The sequence below is a fragment of the Ostrea edulis genome, chromosome 5 (genome assembly GCF_947568905.1).
Source record: "Ostrea edulis chromosome 5, xbOstEdul1.1, whole genome shotgun sequence".
Classification (NCBI taxonomy): Eukaryota; Metazoa; Mollusca; class Bivalvia; order Ostreida; family Ostreidae; genus Ostrea; species Ostrea edulis.
Genome location: NC_079168.1, coordinates 15,516,590 through 15,535,381, shown reverse-complemented (window position 1 = coordinate 15,535,381; position 18,792 = coordinate 15,516,590). Strand labels below are relative to the sequence as shown.

Here is an 18,792-nt window from a genome sequence, read left to right as displayed (position 1 = left end):
GCTATACCACCACACGAGAAGAATATGCAATAAAGAACCTTCTTTGTGCTTATGGTTCTTTTGGCAACTGCAGGCCTTCTACCGTGTTTAATTAGCCATATTTTGTTTCCAATTTTTCTTACTGGTTCGAAATAGTGAACCCATGTTTCATCACCAGTAACAATGTTTGCAAATTGTCTTTGATTGAATTTAGGAAACATTTTGAACAATTGCTTAACGGTTTGTACTCGTACCCGCTTCTGGTCATCTGTCAATATATGCAGTATCCATCTGGCGGAAATATTTCGTACTTTCAAAATGAAATGCATCCGCGATAGCGATATGCCAGCAGCTTTGGCAATATCACGAATCGTGTATCTGCCATCACTTTCAAATTGAATTATTTCCCTGACCTTTGTCTTGCCTGTTACAGTCACAAGTCGGCCAGATTTTGCTTCATCTTTGACAGACTCTGTGCCAGTCAGAAATTTCTTTCTCACAAGATCCCTTATCAGACCCACAAACTTCCCCCAATCAGTAAAAATCTGCATTACCGAATGACCTTGTTTTGTAAGAACTTTTATATAAACTCTAACAATATTCTCAACCCATTTCCCAACCATTTTTACAACTTTAAAACTATGTGGAGCCGAAGGGTCATGTTTATACCGTTAGAAAGGCATTGAATAGAGCTATTCAAGAGTATCATCATCCACGAAATCGTGCTAAGCGTTATTGCGCTGTGGTAAAATATACATTACATATTGAACAGCCCTCGTATATATGTTTCCATATATTCCTGAATTAATGCTTTCTTCCGTAACCATATGGTTTCCTACGAAATATATTCATAAATTGAGACATTATAAAAAGGAACCTCGATCTATCTACATGTATATTGCCGCTTCGGTAGCCTACACCCCGCATGTTGAGGTATACTCGGTGCTAGAAATGGAATAATTTGTTAGCTTATCACACGGTGTTCATTGATTTTTTTTTCTACAAATGAAGAAAATGATCACTTCTATCAATTCAAAATCAAAATTTCATAAACGCTTCTTACTCGTCAATTGATAGATAGAGACACAACCCATAACTTACGGATACGCAAATTTTCTTCAATGATTGCTACCTTCATTACCGGATAAGACAATTAGCAAAGAAAGACATTTTATTATATATTTTCATGTATATCTTTAAATATGAACTAGCTTTAAGTACCAACATATCGTATCGTTGACCCATTCGGAACAGCCAATATACCCTTTCACCTGGACAACGCATGACTACGCGGACAGGTGGAACTAAAAAAACCGGGTCAAACTGGTTTGCAAGACACATGTATTCATTGTCGAGGATGAAAGCAATGTCAATTTAAAAGAAACATAAGAGAACATATCTATTGAATGTAAATATTTTAAGTTAATTAAATGTGACCGGTCAATTCGACAAGGTGATATCATAAATGACCCGACGTTTGTACATCTTCCCCACAAACCATATACATATACCGGTTTAGTCTGGTCCGTCCTGACGTTTATGTGTACTCCCCACAAACTACATACATGTACCGGTTTAGTCTGGTCCGTCCTGACATTTGTGTATACTCCCCACAATCTACACAATGGAAATGAAATGGAAAATGTGCCGGAGTTCCTCGTTGGCAGTATCTTCGCGGTCTTTGGTGATCGGGTCCTCCGGCGGTCTGTTGGGGTCCCCATGGGCGCGGGTTGTGTTCCTTTGTTAGCTGACCTGTTTTTATATTCCTGTGAAGCTGAATTCATTCAGAAACTTCTGCGTGGGAAGAGGGAATCTCTTGTTGTGGCCTTCGGTTCGACATTTAGATATATCGACGGGGTAATGTCTGTTGACAATAATAATTTTCGTTCATATGTCGATTCGATGTGTCCCAGTGAGCTAGAAATGGGAGACACCACGGATTCGTCCACTTCTGCTTCATACTTAGATATTCTATTGAAATTAGATATTAACCGCAAACTGACAGTTCAGCTTTGTGACAGGCGGGGTGGTTTCGGCTTCTCCGTCGTCGGCTTCCCGGGATTGTGTGGCAGCGTTCCATTGTCGCCTGCATGTGTTGTTTGTGTCTCCCAACTGTTCTCCGTATGGTCAGTTTTTAAATCGAAGCAAGCTACTGACGGACAGGTTGATAGTGCAGGGGTTCCGGCAGTCTCGTTTAGGATCAGCATTTCGCGGATTCTGTGGTCGTTATGGCGACCTAGTTTGCCAATACAACCTATCATTGGGTCAAGTGCTGTGTGGTGTGTTTCGTGCTGATTGTTGGGCCGTTCTCGGCTCGCTGATTTTAACTGCGGATGACTCCGTTCGCCTGATCAAGATATAGGTCTTACGGCGGGTGTGACCCGTCGGCAGAGGATGCATATTCCTCCTAGGCACCTGATCCCACCTCTGGTGTATCCAGGGGTCCGTGTTTGCCCAACTCTCTATTTTATGTTGCTTGTGTGAGTTACGAGATTGATCACTGTTCGTTATCTTCACCTTTCACATACCGGTTTAGTCTGGACCTTCCTGACGTTTGTGTATACTCCCCACCAACTACATACCGGTTTAGTCTGGACCTTCCTGACGTTTGTGTATACTTACCGGTCGTGATAGCCCAGCGGTTGGCCAGAGCGTTTGCTTCGTGACCAGGTCACTCGATCCGCTATCCATTTCAGACAGAAAAAAACTGTGTACATATGTTTATCTTAAAGCTGCATATGTATTAGTCTGTTCTCAACACAAAGCTTCAAATTTGTATACATATTCATGTATATATTTCACTAGAATATTGTTTATTTACATACCTATATATACATTCCTCAGACTTTACTGATATCTTAATAATTCTTATGTGAATTTTCTGTATCGTACCTCATGTATACGACTTTTATTGTGCTTTGAGCTAATAAAATGAATGAATGACACCAAACAAGTAGTGACTGCAGCTCCTTCGCGAAACACGCGGCATCTATAGGTCTTTTTTAAAGTTTTGCAGTCGGTGACGTCACGAGATGAGAGTAAACGTCTTGAATGAGATGTAAAACAACAAACAAACAATATAGTTACACATTTACCGTCTGATAGCTGACAGACTGCACGTGAGGCAGATAGCTGACAGACTGCACGCGAGGCAGATAGTTGACAGACTGCACGTGCTATGACTATGTTTCTTTTTAATTCCTTCCTACATCTGAGTGTGTGTTGTGCAATACTGCATCTTTTATGTTTATCACTAAGAAATCTGCCACAAGAGAGTAAATTGTGATAACATTCGAAAATTACTATATTTTGGCCCTGTCTTGAATTCATTACCTTTGGGTGTTGGTTGATACGATGTCAATTTATGTATCTATGGTGACGTATACGATGAAGCAAGAATTATGAAAGACTTTTGGAAGATTTACGATAAAATTCTTGTGTACATGATTAAAGTAATGCAATGAATTTACCTATAGATTTGCACGTGTCGTAAATAATAAATAATTAAGCACATCCCTATACACGGCCAATTAGGTCCGGATATAATAGTTTCGGAATTCTAGTGTGCAAATCTTCATCGATCGATATTTCGGACGGACAGAAGCTTGAATATGTAACGTCATTGACAGCTTTTTACCTTATAATCAAAATTCAAATATGAACTAATGCCCCATTACAGAGAGTAATGAAGAAAGCTTAATGAGTCTGTCTAAAGCATTTCAAGATCGATAATGTAAAATTTATAACATGCACTACAAGGAGAGAGAGAGAGAGAGAGAGAGAGAGAGAGAGAGAGAGAGAGAGATTTAGCTGGTAATGTAAACTTACTTGATTGTGTAAGAGTTCTAAGCTAATTTCATTTTAAGTACTACCCGTTAGATAAAGATTGTGTGTGTGTGTGTGTGTGTGAGAGAGAGAGAGAGAGAGAGAGAGAGAGAGAGAGAGAGAGATTTTGCATGTGTTGGAAACTACTTGATTATGTTAAGCGTTCTAAGCTAATTTCATTCCCTGTACTATTCGTCAAACAATGGCGTGTTTTTTTTGTTTTTTGTTTTTTTTCCTTAATGCATTTAAAATGGATTATTAACATTCTGATTTTTTCTTCTGACCGTACAAATAGAAAGGGAAACAAACCCTCAGGAGGGGTTGTAATGTTCTTGTATTTATTTACATTTTTATGCTAAGTTTTTCCCTAGAGTTATTTTCCCTGATAATGTGAATTAGTTATCTTTCTTTTTTAAAAGAGTTAATGTTCCTTACTTCCTGTTTACTTGTTTTGGGTGTGACCCACACCACTCATCGTTCACTCTGAGCTCCTCAGATTTTCATCCGTATGCAGGCACACAGTGTAAGTACATTGTGATATTTGTGCATATATATTGTTGTATATATCATTGTAATGTTTATTATTTGCTATAATTAGGAATTTAGACTGTATCAGTAATTCTCTCATTCACTCTTAAAAGTATGGAAAACTTTATATGTAGAAAAATACGTTTCTAACAATTTTTCTATGGAAAGCCATTGTGTTATAAATACATATTTTGGACTTATATTGTTACTTTTTGATAGTTCTTCAGCCATTATTATTATAATTACCAATTTGTCATATGTTTCATTGTATTCAATAGCTATTATATATGTTCTGTGAATCAATTAGTAATTAGAACATGTTTCTTTGTTTCAGTCTTTTACCACACACACTCACACGCATACATGTACATGGTTTAGAACTAGCACCACTTCGAAAGGAATAAAGTCTACTGAAATCTACTGACGTCTTTGTGATTGAAGTTTTATACATGCACAGTATCATGGTTATACTATCTGCGAACGAATGGGCAGAATAGGGGTCAATCGGAACATCACTCGGCCTTTTCCGGGAAATAAACTTTTATTCCTCGGAAAAGGCCGAGTGATGTTCCGATTGAGGAAGGGTTACTGTTATAGAAATGTATAATGTTCGTGGAAAACGGGGTTTATTTGCTTGTTCACGATGTTTTCCAAGGACACAAAAATCTTATTCTTGGTTTTTGTATATACCCCCGTGTGGTTCAGTGTATTGTCAAAATAAAGATAGAGACATCAGAACTGACTTTGTAGAGGAGGATCGTTTGAAAATCAAAAGTGATCCCAGTGTGATGACTGTAGGATATTACCATTCATCCATCCATCCATCTATCTATCTATTAACTTTCTTAAAGATAATAGTTCAGCTTCAAGTCTGCATTTTGGAAAAATAATCATTACAGAAACATATCGCCCAAATAGCGAATATGTGTGATCTAGTCACAAGTCCGATCTTGTTTTCACTCACATCCTATAAGCTCTGGTGTACAGAGAATAGTTGGGTGAATGGCGGTGTGATGTGCCTAGTGTGGTAGTTGTAGAGTAGTGTTTGGCACTTCTGGCATTCAGCTAACACCGCTGACTAGCATTCATGCGAAAAGGGGAGCCGAGCTTGTAAGTCTTCCCCTGCCAGTACATAGCCTCTCCATCGCAAGACCTATGCTACAGTGGTTCCTCGTACCGTCACCTAGGCAACTGAGTACCTCACGGACTCGGGCAGAACTGGCAAGGACTCGGAGGAGGTTTAGCCCCTAGATGTGTGGCATACAGGTCCACCGGCGTGTGTAAACGCCCTGGTGCCCCTCGAACCAAACCCCCAGTCGTGATCTACTGCCTTGTAAGTATCTCGGGAGAGAAGAAGGTTAAGGGAGTAAACCCCAAAAGAAAATCCGGAGTGGGGTCCGTAAGGCGGTTGATTGGCATACTTGTCACCATCCTTCATCCTGTTACGTCTCTAGCCGTCTTGCCACTGGATCCGGCCTATCACGACGAAAGGGTGAGGCAGATCCTGCGAAAGTCTCTTTCACTGTAATCCAAATCACGCGTAAGTAATGGCATCACCATCCTGCCATCGTATCAAGTCCTGTGGCGATGGGAAGCGGCGAAGCAGTAAGTGTAGATACACTGGGAGCTGTAGTCGTGGCCCTGCACACAGGCGGCTCAGGACAAATGGTCGCTCTTCACTGGACCAAGGCAGTAGTGAAGTCCGACAGCTCCTGAGTGACATTCCAATCCTCTTTAAGATCGCTCTGCTCGCCTCCGTAGTCTGAGGAAGGGGTATGAAAAGGTGCCTTAAAATAGTCTGTCTTACCTCACTCTGGGCAGCATACCATGGTTGGCGGAAATCCTTCTTTAACGGTCGAAACACAAGAAAGAATAAAACAATGATCCTCGCCTTAGCGTCATGGAACATTAGAACGCTGCCTGACAACACCAAAGCAGATTTATTTACGCCGGAGAGTTACTGAATTGAACTTCTTTATCCATCCTAAGTGAAGATCACAGGTACAGGAAGTTACCAAGAAGCTCAACACAACCAAACTGAAATGTCCCCAGACTGCGCAAAAACTGCAGATGAAACTGGACAGCAAAATCAAAGAGTCTGACCAGGACAGCATCGACGAAAAATGGACTTCCTTCACGGACACAGTTTACTCTGCTGCCCGGGGGGTCCTCGGTCCGCTACTAGACACAACCAGGATTGGTTCTACGAGAACGACAGCAACATCCATGCCCTCCTGGAAGAAAAACCACCACCCGCTCCAAGGACACCAGAACGATCCCTCAAGTGAGTCAAAGAAATCCGCTTTCATCGGCAAAAGTAGGGCCGAAAAATGCAAGGCTATGCCGACGTACATGACTCGAGGAAGTTCCATGATGCCTTGAAAGCAGCCTACAGACCCCAATCTTCTGGACCCCCTACTCAGCGCAGATAGTACAACAGACAAGAAGCAGATCCTTGAGAGATGTGGCGAACACTTCGACAACGTGCCTAATCGCCCTGCAGCGATCATCGATGAAACAATCGAACAACTCCAACAACTGGCAATCAACCAAGAGGTCGACAGCCCTCCCTCTAATGAGGAAGTCAGTATATACATGTAACTACCAAGCAGATGACTAGTGTGAAAGCCCCCGGCTCTGACGCCATCCCTGCTGAGGTTTACAAGACAGACGGTGAACCCATCTATAGTCAACGGACAAGTCTGTATGAGGCCATGTAGAACCAAGAGCATTTACCCCCAAGGGACGCCACGATTGTCCACATCTACATGTCACATAAAGGGAATCATCAGTCCTGTGACAACCACTGAAGAATATCCCCCTGTCAATAGCAGGAAAGATCGTTGCCCGCGTCCTCCTCAACCGCTTGCTGAAACATTTTAGAGTAGGGTCTCTTCCTTGAGTCAGTACGGTTTCCGCTCAGGTCGAAGAACAACGGATATTTACCGCCCACCAGCTCCAGAAGTGTTTGGAACAGCATCGCAATCTCTACACGACCTTCGTAGACCTGACCTTCAATACAGTCAGCCGCGATGGAATCTGGAAAACTATGTAAAAGTTTGGCTGCCGAAGTAAATTCATTGCTATCGTCCGCCAACTCCACGATGGCATGATGATCCGAGTCCCGGACAACAGTAAACCTTCCAAAGCCTTCCCGGTGACAAACTAAAAATGCCTCCCTGCTCAAAGGCCGTACGCGCCGAGCATAGGCCTAAATTTTGCAGCCCTTCACCGTCAATGGTAGCGTCTCCGTGTAAGTAAAACATTCTCGAGCGGGACGTTAAACAATATTCAACCAACCGACGCCTTCCTATATCTTCGGTGATTTTACTGTTTGTTGCAGAAATCTTATCAATCCAAATAATGTCAGACCGTGACATTATGGGATTTAAAACTTCTAAAATGTGAAATGACATAAAATTGATACAACATGCTGATGATGCTACGCTAGCACTTTGCGATAAAAAAAACCCCAAAAACATTAGAACTATAGCAGTCACTTGTATAGAGAACTTTGGAGATATATCTGGATTAATTCTTAAAAAACTGAATTATGCATACTATTAGTCATAATTTACACGGAATAAAGGTTAACAATGACTGTATCAAAGTCTTAGGAATTTATATAGGCCTAGGCCATACACTGAGAAAAACTGGTACATTTGTAAGCACTAGTATTTCATATTAAAAAAGACAGTTTGATTTTAGTTTATCCAAACATACTATTATACATGGTCTACATTTTCTTTTTCATGGCAACCATTATTACTGCATTCAAGATAGAAAATGCAAATTTTACTATGAAATTGTTAAAAAACAAAAAATTTGTGAAGCCAGCCCATGTTACATTCATAAGTTGAAACAAGAATTCAATATTCAAGAATCATGTTTTTCAGAAATATATATTTCTCAAAAATTATCAAGGCTTTCGATTTAAAATTTTTTTTAGATTTCAGCTATAGCTAGAATACTGAACAATTTGCTTAATAATAGAAATTATGTTAGTAAATGGAAGGACATATTTAATCTGTGTCCTCACTGTAAGGAATGTATGGAAACAAACACTTACTATGTGAATGTCAAAATGTTCAAAGGATATGGAATATTGAAAGATCAAACTATAAACATTGAAAATTGAACATATTCAAAAGGGTTGAAAAAAGATTATAATTTTATGTATCTAAATATCTTATAACATATCAAATTTACACGTAACATACATTACATGTACTTAAAATTGTCTTTTTATATACATGTATATTCAAATATGTTTGTAAACAGTATGGATTGTCATGTTTCCTGTAAAATTGCTTAGATTGTCATTAGGGCCTAGTTATTTGTACCTCTGCATAAATTATTCATTTATGTTCAAACATGAATGTAATCATGTAATTATACATGTACCATATATTGCATACGCAAAAAAATCCCTTCTATTTGTAATGCTCAAAGCCCACTGTCAATAGGGTTCAGTCCTTTGATTGAGTCAAATATGTGACTCGGACTCATTACGGCAGCACAGCGTAGGTAATTTTTCATTTGTACATGCATATTTCACTGCAGATAATGATTATTTATAGATCTAGTATACCTTTTGTGTATCTTTATCAATATTTATGCATCCCGCATGATGTATTAGGTATACATTGTACATTGTATTTGATGGAGCTTAGTCGGGGTCCCATCCTCGGTAGCTACCATTTTCTCTAGTTTAAGAAAACATTTCTTTGTTAAATAGAATAGGTCTGGGAAATAAATAAAAAAAACAACCCGACGCCTTCAGAGACACTGATCCTGGCATCAACATCGGGTTCAGGACATGTGGAAAGCTGTTCAACTTCAGGTGTCTGAAGGCCGTCACGAAAGTGAAGGAGACTGTTCTCCGATACTTATTAAAACATTGCTTCTATTTTGTTGCATAAAACAAACTCCTAGCCTCTGTCACAGTAGTTATTGTGACGTACGCCAACACATAGACATGACGTCACACTTCGTCTCACCCTGCCTTTTATCAACATTGCAAGGTGCACTCACAGGCACTCGATGTTTTAAATATCTATAATAATAAAAAAAATTGTCTTCCTGTAAACATAATATTGTGTTTACAGGAAGGCAATTTTTTTGTAAACATAATATTATGTTTACAGGAAGACAATTTTTTTATTATAGGTATTTATTAAAACGTCGAATGCCTGTGGGTGCACACATATTTTGGAGGTCGGAGAACGCAAGATTGGGATGATAATCCACGTAAGTTTACAATTTTAATCGCAAAGGTGTAACTTGCGAGATCTTTGTAACAGATGTTGTATTTTTTTCAAATCATTTCAGTACGCTCTCTCACGTACTCGCGTGCTTTAAGCTAGCACATCATCCGTTGACGGTAAATTCATAGTCAATGTGAACGGATTGTGTCGCGTGCTGAAATTGGTTGGTTCTTTCGCTGATGACTGCACCCTTTCAGTGATCAGCAAGAAATGCATGTGGAGTTGGACAGCTTCTCCACAGACCACGACAACTTCGGTCTCACCACGAGCACCAAGATGACCGAGGTGATGTTCCAGCCATCCCCAGGCAACCAATACCATGAGCCGCACAATTCGGAGAATGGACAGACTCTCCAGACCGCTGAGAATTTCGCTTAACTTAGCAGCACCCTCTCCCGCAAAGCTAACATCAACACAACAGAATCACCAAGGCAAGAAACGCCTCCTTTAGACTGCGGAAGAATGTTTGGGAGGGGAGAGGAACCAAACTAAAGACGAAGCTGAAAGTCAATCGGACAGTGGTCCTCACCACCCTTACCGCCCCCCTCTATAGCTCCAATGCCTGGACACCGTACAGATGACACGGAAAACTGATCCGTCACTTCCATCTCAGATGCCTTCAAAACCTTCACATCCGTTGGCAGGACAAAGTTCCCGGTACGGAAGTCCTGAAGCGGGCCAACTTGCTTAGCACCATCACCGCCATGCGTAAGGCCCAACCGAGATGGACAAGCCACGTCTCCCGGATGCCAGACAATCGCATACCAAAACAACTCCTCTTTGGCGAACTCGGTGAAGGCAAGCACAATGTTGGAGGATATAGGAAGCGCTTTAAGGGCAGTATGAATGTCTCACTGAAAGACTTCACTTGAACATCAAGCCGAGCAGAAACGTGCAGCGCTCAAGGCTAGAGCCGCCAGCACCGACAGCACAGCGCCTACCCACTTCCGTCTTACCTGTGGGAGAGGCGTCCTCGCCGGATCAGCCATCTCCGGTCATTCCAAAGTAATATTCAGCTAGAGACTAGATGATTCAGGGGGCTTGGATACGAATCCCGGTCTGGTCTCCTTTCCTGTTACATTCTATTGTCTAGTATGCTTTTTTAATTTTTTTTTATATTTTAGTTCAAGTAAATTTAAAGAGAGGCGGCTTAAAACTGGGTTTAATTCAGTGCACCTCCGACTTGACCTTTGGTTTGAACATAGGCTATATGCATTTTATTCTAATTAGACAAAAGGATTCGATGCATGTTCCAAAACTCTCCTTTAAATAGTATGCCATCACATATGCCATGTAAGTTCTCCCAATAAAAGTAATTCAATAGATCAAAAGACTTTGTCATCTATTTCTTTGAGAGTGAAAGAAATTCTTGCTTCTTTTATCGTTTATACATTATTCTAAACAAGAGACCACGATTTAGCCCCCCCCCCCCCCCCCAAGGAATTATTATCTGCATATAATCTACAAACAGATAACATATTTTCAGAATTGACTTGTATATGACAACATCTGCATTAGTTTGCTTTACAGAAGAAAATAAGTTTTGTGATCTGTTACTTTAATAACTTCTAAAACATTTTAATAGATTTCCTGATATTCCATACATTTTCAGTTTGTAAAGTAGACCTTCCTGTCACACTCTATCAAGGCTTTGGATAAATCAACCACCCATCGCCCAAAAATCATGCAACAGTGTTTGACATTTGATCCTCCTATCGAGACGTGTTATACTACTCTCAACCTAGTCATGTTCTCGAGACCCCTCTGCATTTATTGATATCATTATGATAGAACTGAAGGACTACTCTCAACCCTTCTACGCCCCCCCCCCCCCCCCCCCCCTCTTAGGTCTGGTCTCGATCCTTTCCTGTTTCAACCCACATGAAAAAAATTACCCAGTACAGAATCTTCATCTGAAATTTAGAGATATCGTTTTTAACTTTAGAATCTTCGCTTGTCAAGGGTTTTCGGTCCACTCCGCTCTCCACAGTTTTGTATTAAATGTATGGTGAAAATTACATTTGAGCATCACTGAAGAGACATTATTTGTCGAAATGCGCATCTGGTGCATCAAAATTGGTACCGTATAAGTTTTACATTATGACCCCTGGGTCGAGGCCTCTGCTGGTGGACTGTTAGTCCCCGAGGGTCTCTACAGCCCAGTAGCTAAGTACTTCGTTACTAGCTTGAAAATACGGATGTATATTTAATTGCTGTTATAAAATTTAGAACTTCATTTTGAAATTAAGGATTATCTCCCTCATGCATAGCTCTTATCCTTGGACGAATTTGGCTCCACTTTTTTGGCACGCTGTTTTTGGCTATATTTAGCTCTAAAACTTCATAGTTATTTCGGATTTCAAACATTTCGGTTGAGCATCACTGAAGAGACATTATTTGTCGAAATGTGCATCTGGTGCATCAAAATTGGTACCGTATAAGTTTTACATTTGATCTATTCTAGGACTACAGCTGTATGTGAAATGGAAATGGCAGATGTCCGGAATGGAATTACAAATTACTGAATTAACTTGAAAAATCTATGCAGGCACGTACAAATCACTTGCTCATCGTTTTTTTTCCAAAGGGGAGGGGGTGAAGAGATGATAAGCAAAAAAAAAAAAAAAAAAAAAAAAAATCGGGGAGGGGGGTTGTGATTGCGAGCGCTCGTCTTTCAAAATACGTACATGGGGCCAATAATAACTTAATGCTTACACATGAGGCATCTCTTCAGTAATGACCTAGGCCTATAATGAGGGGGGGGGGGGGGTTACACAGGTTGCATTTCCCTCTTTAGTTGAATATTTTCAACAAAAATTGTCATTTCAGGGTCTTCTTTTTTTTTAATGGAAAAGCATCTTCCCAAGTCAAGGGTTTCTGATCCGCTCCTCTCCTCCCTTGTGAGGAGAGGAACGGATCAGAAACCCTTGACTCGGGAAGATGATGGAAAAGGTACAAACTAGGGTCGCAACCTCCCTCCTTTGACAAGTTTCTGGATCCGCCCATGTGGCTGTATTCTAGCCTCTCCGTTTCCCGCGATGTTTATGGGCTACAATCGTTCGTCATAAACTACGTCATAATTTATATTGCGTCATATATCCATCTGCTGCGGAACATTATGGCTGTACATATATTCAAGTCTGTTGTCGGTATGTAATTTTTGTTGTCCACTTTTGTAAACCTTTAAAACAGAGCATATATCGTATGGTAGGAACATTATGTTTTACATCATCGTCTCCCAACATATTACAACAAGTCTACAGCAACCACTGTGTTTCGCTACGGTTGTGAGGCTCAGTCAGTCAGTGATGGTTGTTTACATTGTGATAGACCAAACTGCCGACTCCTGTGATGCCTAACGTAGTAGTTTTCTTATCTGTCATCGTCAATTGCACCTCGTTTACTGTTTTCTACCATTATTATTTTTTATAACTTTGGTTCATCAATCCGGCGCAGTTGATACTAACATGTTTTGTTCAAACCTGGGGCGATTTTACCACCCTGTCAAGGGTCAAAAGTATTTCCACACTGCTATTTTTCGTTGTATAATTCATTGAATAATATTATTTTTAAAGCAGTACATAGAATCACCGAAATTACCGCTAATCACCGAAATTACCAAAACAATGACCAAAATTACCAATAAAGGGGCCGAAATTACCTCAGTGTATGTTTATCTATATGCTATCTAGTCACACATCAAATTTCATGAAGATTGGTAACAATTTAAAGGATTTATGGTCATTAAACCGATTAATGTGAAGCGTAAATTTATACGAGTTATTTCCCATGTTATATATATCGTATTCATGGTATTGATTTATACAATGTGTGATAAATAGATAAAATAAAATATTTGTCCTGAATTTTATATTGCCATTTGGAACTTACTGGCTATTCATAGTTCGCTTACTGAGTACCTATCGGTAAAGGGAAGTAACTCAGATTCACACGTCACAATAATCGGTTTTATGGAAACAATTCCTTCAAATTGTTACCAATCTTCATGAAATTTGATGTGTGACTAGATGGTATATAGATGAACATATACTGAGGTAATTTCGGCCCCTTCATTGGTAATTTCGGTAATTTCTTTGGTAATTTCGGTGATTAGCGGTAATTCGGTGATTCTATGCACCCTTTTTAAAGCACTGATGAAACTAATTCTACTACAGCTATCACTATAAAATTTCCTCTAATCATGCATAATCACCTAAATTTAAATATGTTAAATGTTATTTTTTTTTCTATTTATGTGTTACAATTTTCATCATTCACTAGGATAATCATGTTGTAAGAACTGTATATGAACTAATCTTACACATTTCATAATCATGTGTTGACGGTGCTACCGTTTGAGCGAGCGCAGCTACATTTATACACACATACATATTTTGTAATTGTCTATGCTTTGATCAGGTTCAGTTTAATCAAGAAACAGCCTGTTTTAGTTTTCTCCTAAGGTTTTATATGAAATCAGTTAAACATAAAACATATTATACATAAACATGATGAATGGGATTAAAAAAAAATTGTAGTAATTACGGCTATATGTAGTCCAAAAAATCTGACGTTTTCCTGGCTTTTTTTATGATATTTATATTTACCGTACCAGGACGGTAAATATCAAAATCATAAAAAAGCCAGGAAAGCATCAGATTTTTCGGACTAGGCTATATGGTGTGTGAATATTGGCCTGGATAGCTCAGTGGTTAGAGGTTGTCCTGCCAGGGGCGAAAAGAACCTGGGTTGTTTGTGTCTTCGAGGGCGAAGACAACTTAAGGAGGGAGGAATGTAGTAAATAGGGCTATATGTACTGTGGATATCGGCCTGGATAGCTCAGTGGTTAGAGCACCTGACTAATAATGCAGGGGTCCTGGGTTTGATTCCCGGTCCAGCCAAAGATTTTCTCTCCTATACTACATTTTTATACTACTGTATATATATATATATATATACACAATTTATTTTTGCTACCTTCACTGACACGCGATGTGTTCTGAAATGCATGCTCTCGACTGCCTCTATTTTCCTTATTAAGTCTACTCTCAATCTTTTCAATATGTCACTAATTGTGTGATAAAAATGCCCAAGGAAAATCATCAAAGTAGTGAGACTCTGAGTACTCAGATAGAATTCAAAATTAGCAAATAATCAATCTTTTTTTTTAATTGGTTGTTAATAACTTGTTGACAATTTTAGATTGCCTGAAACATCAAAATTATGCTTCTCAAAGAGTAAACTAACAGAGATTGAATGATACTTCCTTAATCTTTGAAGAGTCTACAAAACGGGTATTGAGGCATGGTACGGAACCTCTTGGAACATCATTTCCCGCCCTCAGTTTGAGGCTACAGGGGTACCACTTCGTTCTGGGGCCTTCCAATGTGCACATGGGTCTGGCGGTGACTTTTCAGATCAAGAGATTTAGGCTACCTCATAAAACCTGGTTGAATAATAAGGTCAGATGGGCCTACGTTGGCAATTGTACCCGCTTGAAAGTTCCTAATGAAGTGAATGAATTGGAATTATAAGAATCAAACATTCTTTTTGAAGAAATTATCGATGTGTTAACTCCGGACATTTTACTCACATTTACTTAACATAAAAGTGCTTTGCACTTTTATTCAGTTTGTGAGTAAAATGTCAGGAATTTACACATCGATAAATTCTTCAAAAAGAATGTTTAATCCTTTAATATACATGGCAAATTCAATGTCTAAAATACACTCGGTCAATATATTTTCAATGCATCTACTCCTCTTCTCCTTAGTTTAAATGAAAATACATGGTATTTCTATTTAATTTCTCCAGGTGTTGAGTGTTAATTCAGTAACATGCTTTAACATACATTTAACTATTCCTTTGCCCTATTCTACCTCCCAGCCTCTTTTCGGGGTCCTTCTTTATTTCTATTCTTTCACCATGTCAACCTAGAATGTGAGTGATTGTCTTGTCAAAATGATAGGTTGTACATACAAGATTCTAATTTATCTTGTACATTATATAATTTAAACCAGGGACTGATTCACGATTTTCACCAAAATTTTCTTTTTCATTTTTAATGATCAAAATTTACTGTCTAATGTATTTAAAAGATTTCACATAAAAATTAAGTTTATATATTATCACAGAAGCTCATTTTAGAGAGTTTATTATTTGTTTTGTAAACAAAGATATATGCAGTATGTTATTGTTTATGATTTTTTCAAAAGAAATGGATATTGATCTAATTTTATTATATCACTTCACATTTCAAGCATTTTTGGAGTAAAATGTATCATCTAAAAGTTAAAATTTGTGACAATACAAAATAAAGATGCTTTATATTACAAAATCAATATTTCACTTGTTTGTTTGTATACATAAAAAGACTTGAGTCTTTGTTTACATAACACAGATTTAAGGCTAAAATACTGCTTTTATTCTTGCATTCAGAAGGTCAAAATTTTGGCTGTCAACATTAAAAGAGTTATATTTTTAATGTTTAACATACAAAAAGAAAAATATTTTTATAAAAAATCATGAACCAGTCCCTTTAAAGAAATCACCAGTACTATTGATGAGAAATAGAAAATCACTTCAATTTTATCACATTTATAGCATGTTATATCTGATTTTCTTTGCAGTAGTGTGCTTGCTATGTTTCTACATGAATGTCATTGCCCAGAAGTTAAACAATATAATTCCCCAGAAGACTGAAACTGATAGAAATGGTGAGTAGGCCTTGTAATTTAAATCTTAAATTTTGTAAATATACAGGTACACATACATCTTGAAGTCTTTATTTCAATGCGGGACCTTTTTCCACTTCAATTTCAATATTTACCTGTCTCGTGTACTTCCTTTTTATGATTGGCATGATCATTTATGAGATATTTTGTATGAAACCTAGTACATAGTTATAATGATGAGGCTTCTACCAAAATTGTAATATGTATACTCATGGTCAGTAGGCCAGGTTTTTATGCCTCAGGGCTAAAGTTACGTAATACATGTATACAATGTAAAAAAAACAATGTTTCCGTTAACGCAAAATATAGAAAATCACTTTTTCTTTCTCACATATTTCGATCGATACCACTGCTTAATTTTATTTAGAGTTAGATCTTTTTGGTTAAAAGAAATTCCTTCCGTCACAAATAGTAGTCCTTTTCAAACCCTCTCAAAATTGGAATTGACATACTAATTTTAAGTAGTAAATATATATCTGGAACTAAATAGAATAAGTAATTAGCCTTTGTCTACACAGTTATAGAATTCTGCACAGTTGTGCTCAAAATCTGAGGAGCTTAAACTTCCTTAGGAGTGTCTCGATTTGAAATCTTTAAGATAATAAGTACACATTTATCTTTGTTGAACTGAAATTCTAATGAACACAGTACAATTTATGATTAGACCTGTGCAAGTTGTTGCTCATGCCTCAAGAGCAAACGTGATCTTAAATCTTACATGTCTTAATTTTTTCCCCTTTACTTTTCTTGATAGTCTCATATAGAAAATGTCTGAATTATTTTACAGATCAACTTTTTCAGCCAGATTTTTGCCCCGCACATCAATGTCCACTTCAATGCAGAATGGCCAGAAGGCAATCAAAATGCAGAGGCGCATTTGAAAATGGACATGTTACACAGGAGTTTATGAACAGCATTGGAAACATGTTCAGAAATAAAAGCTTTGTTGAATTTTCCAAAACGAGGCTGAATGATGTTCTCAATGTTGGGTGTAAGTACTGAATTTCGATGAAAGATGTTGAATTATCAGGCACTAAAATTTGATTTGCCAATTTTTATTCCCCACCGCAATGCGGAAGGAGACATAGAACTACCGGTGTCCATGTGTGCGTCTGTCCCACTTGACGTTGTGGACGCAACTCTTCAGAGACCACTTAACAGATTTTGTTCAAATTTTGTAGGATTGTTAGTCACCATTAGTAATTGATCGAAATGTGCCATTTTGATTCAACAAATTTTACAGAAGTTATGAGACTTTGTTGAATTTGTACATGCTACACTACAGGAACACTTGGTAGATGCAGCTCGTCAGAAACCGCTCAACTGATTTTGTTCAAATTTTGTAGGACTGTTAGTCACCATATGTAGTTGATCGTATTGCTCACCGCCATTGTAATTTGACAAATTTTACAAGAGTTACTCAGAGACCACTCAAAAGACTTTGTTAAAATTTTGTAGGATTGTTAGTCACCATATTAGCAGCTAGTTGATCATATTGAGCTGCCATTTTAATTTGACAAATTTTACAGGATTTATGGGACTTTGTTGAATTTGTACATGCTACAATATAGAAATTAACACTTTGTGGAGGCAACTCTTCAGAGACCGCTCAACAGATTTTGTTCAACTTTTGTTGGATTGTTAGTCACCATCAGCAGTTGATCATATTGTGCCACCATTTTGATCTGACAAATTTTACAGGGGTTGTGGGACTTTGTTGAATTTGTACATGTATGCTATACTATAGGAACGCTTTGTGGACGCAACTCCTAAGAGACCGCTGTGCAAATTTTGTTCAAGTTTTGCAGGATTGTTAAGTCACAATCTGTAGTTGATCATATTCTACCTCTATTTTGATTCTACAAATGTTTCAGAATTTATGGGACTTTTGTGCTTCAACTTTTTTTGTGGTAGTGGGGGACAAATGGCTACACATAGCAATCTTGTAATTTTAAAAAGTAATGACATGAATCAGTGATTCACTATACCATTTACACATGTAACTACAATGTAGATGTTACTGAAACACTGCAAACTAATAGGAGGATACAACAGGTTCTTCAAAGAAAACTTATTTAGTCTATATATCTTTTGATCTACTCTCTTAGATGGCTTTAGGTATAAGACATGAAATGTCATGTATACCTACTTGGAATGGATCAAATTATAGTAATGCATGCAGAATCATTGATTTGTTAATTTGTACATTCTATAATGAAATGACACATACTGTGGATTATTTAAATTTGTGGGAGCCAATTTTCGTGGATTGTGAAGATTTTCTGTTATTGGGATGTAATTTCATGGGTTTCTGTGCATTGGAAAATTGTGTATTTTGTTGTGGTTTGAAACTCATGGGATACAGATACCCATAAAATTCACAAAATTGAGCCCCCATGAAATCTAATGACTCCGCTGTACATAGCTGGCTTTTGTTTTACTTGAGTGCTTTGCTTATA

At 38.2% G+C, this 18,792-nt stretch overlaps 1 protein-coding gene and 1 non-coding gene across 2 annotated transcripts in view; both read left to right on the top strand.

Annotated features, from left to right (window-relative positions):
- The first annotated feature begins 12,680 nt into the window (after window positions 1-12,680).
- LOC125649652 (uncharacterized) overlaps window positions 12,681-18,792 on the top strand; it is an 85,382-nt gene continuing 79,270 nt past the window's right edge. Inside the window, exons 1-3 of the mRNA XM_056166789.1 lie at window positions 12,681-12,748; window positions 16,229-16,315; window positions 17,121-17,324. Of these exons, the coding sequence (XP_056022764.1) occupies window positions 12,718-12,748; window positions 16,229-16,315; window positions 17,121-17,324 (322 nt within the window). The 5' untranslated portion in view covers window positions 12,681-12,717. The remainder of the gene's footprint in view (window positions 12,749-16,228; window positions 16,316-17,120; window positions 17,325-18,792) is intronic.
- Trnai-aau (transfer RNA isoleucine (anticodon AAU)) lies at window positions 14,427-14,500 on the top strand. Its single transcript has one exon. It is a non-coding gene; the product is annotated as a tRNA-Ile (tRNA).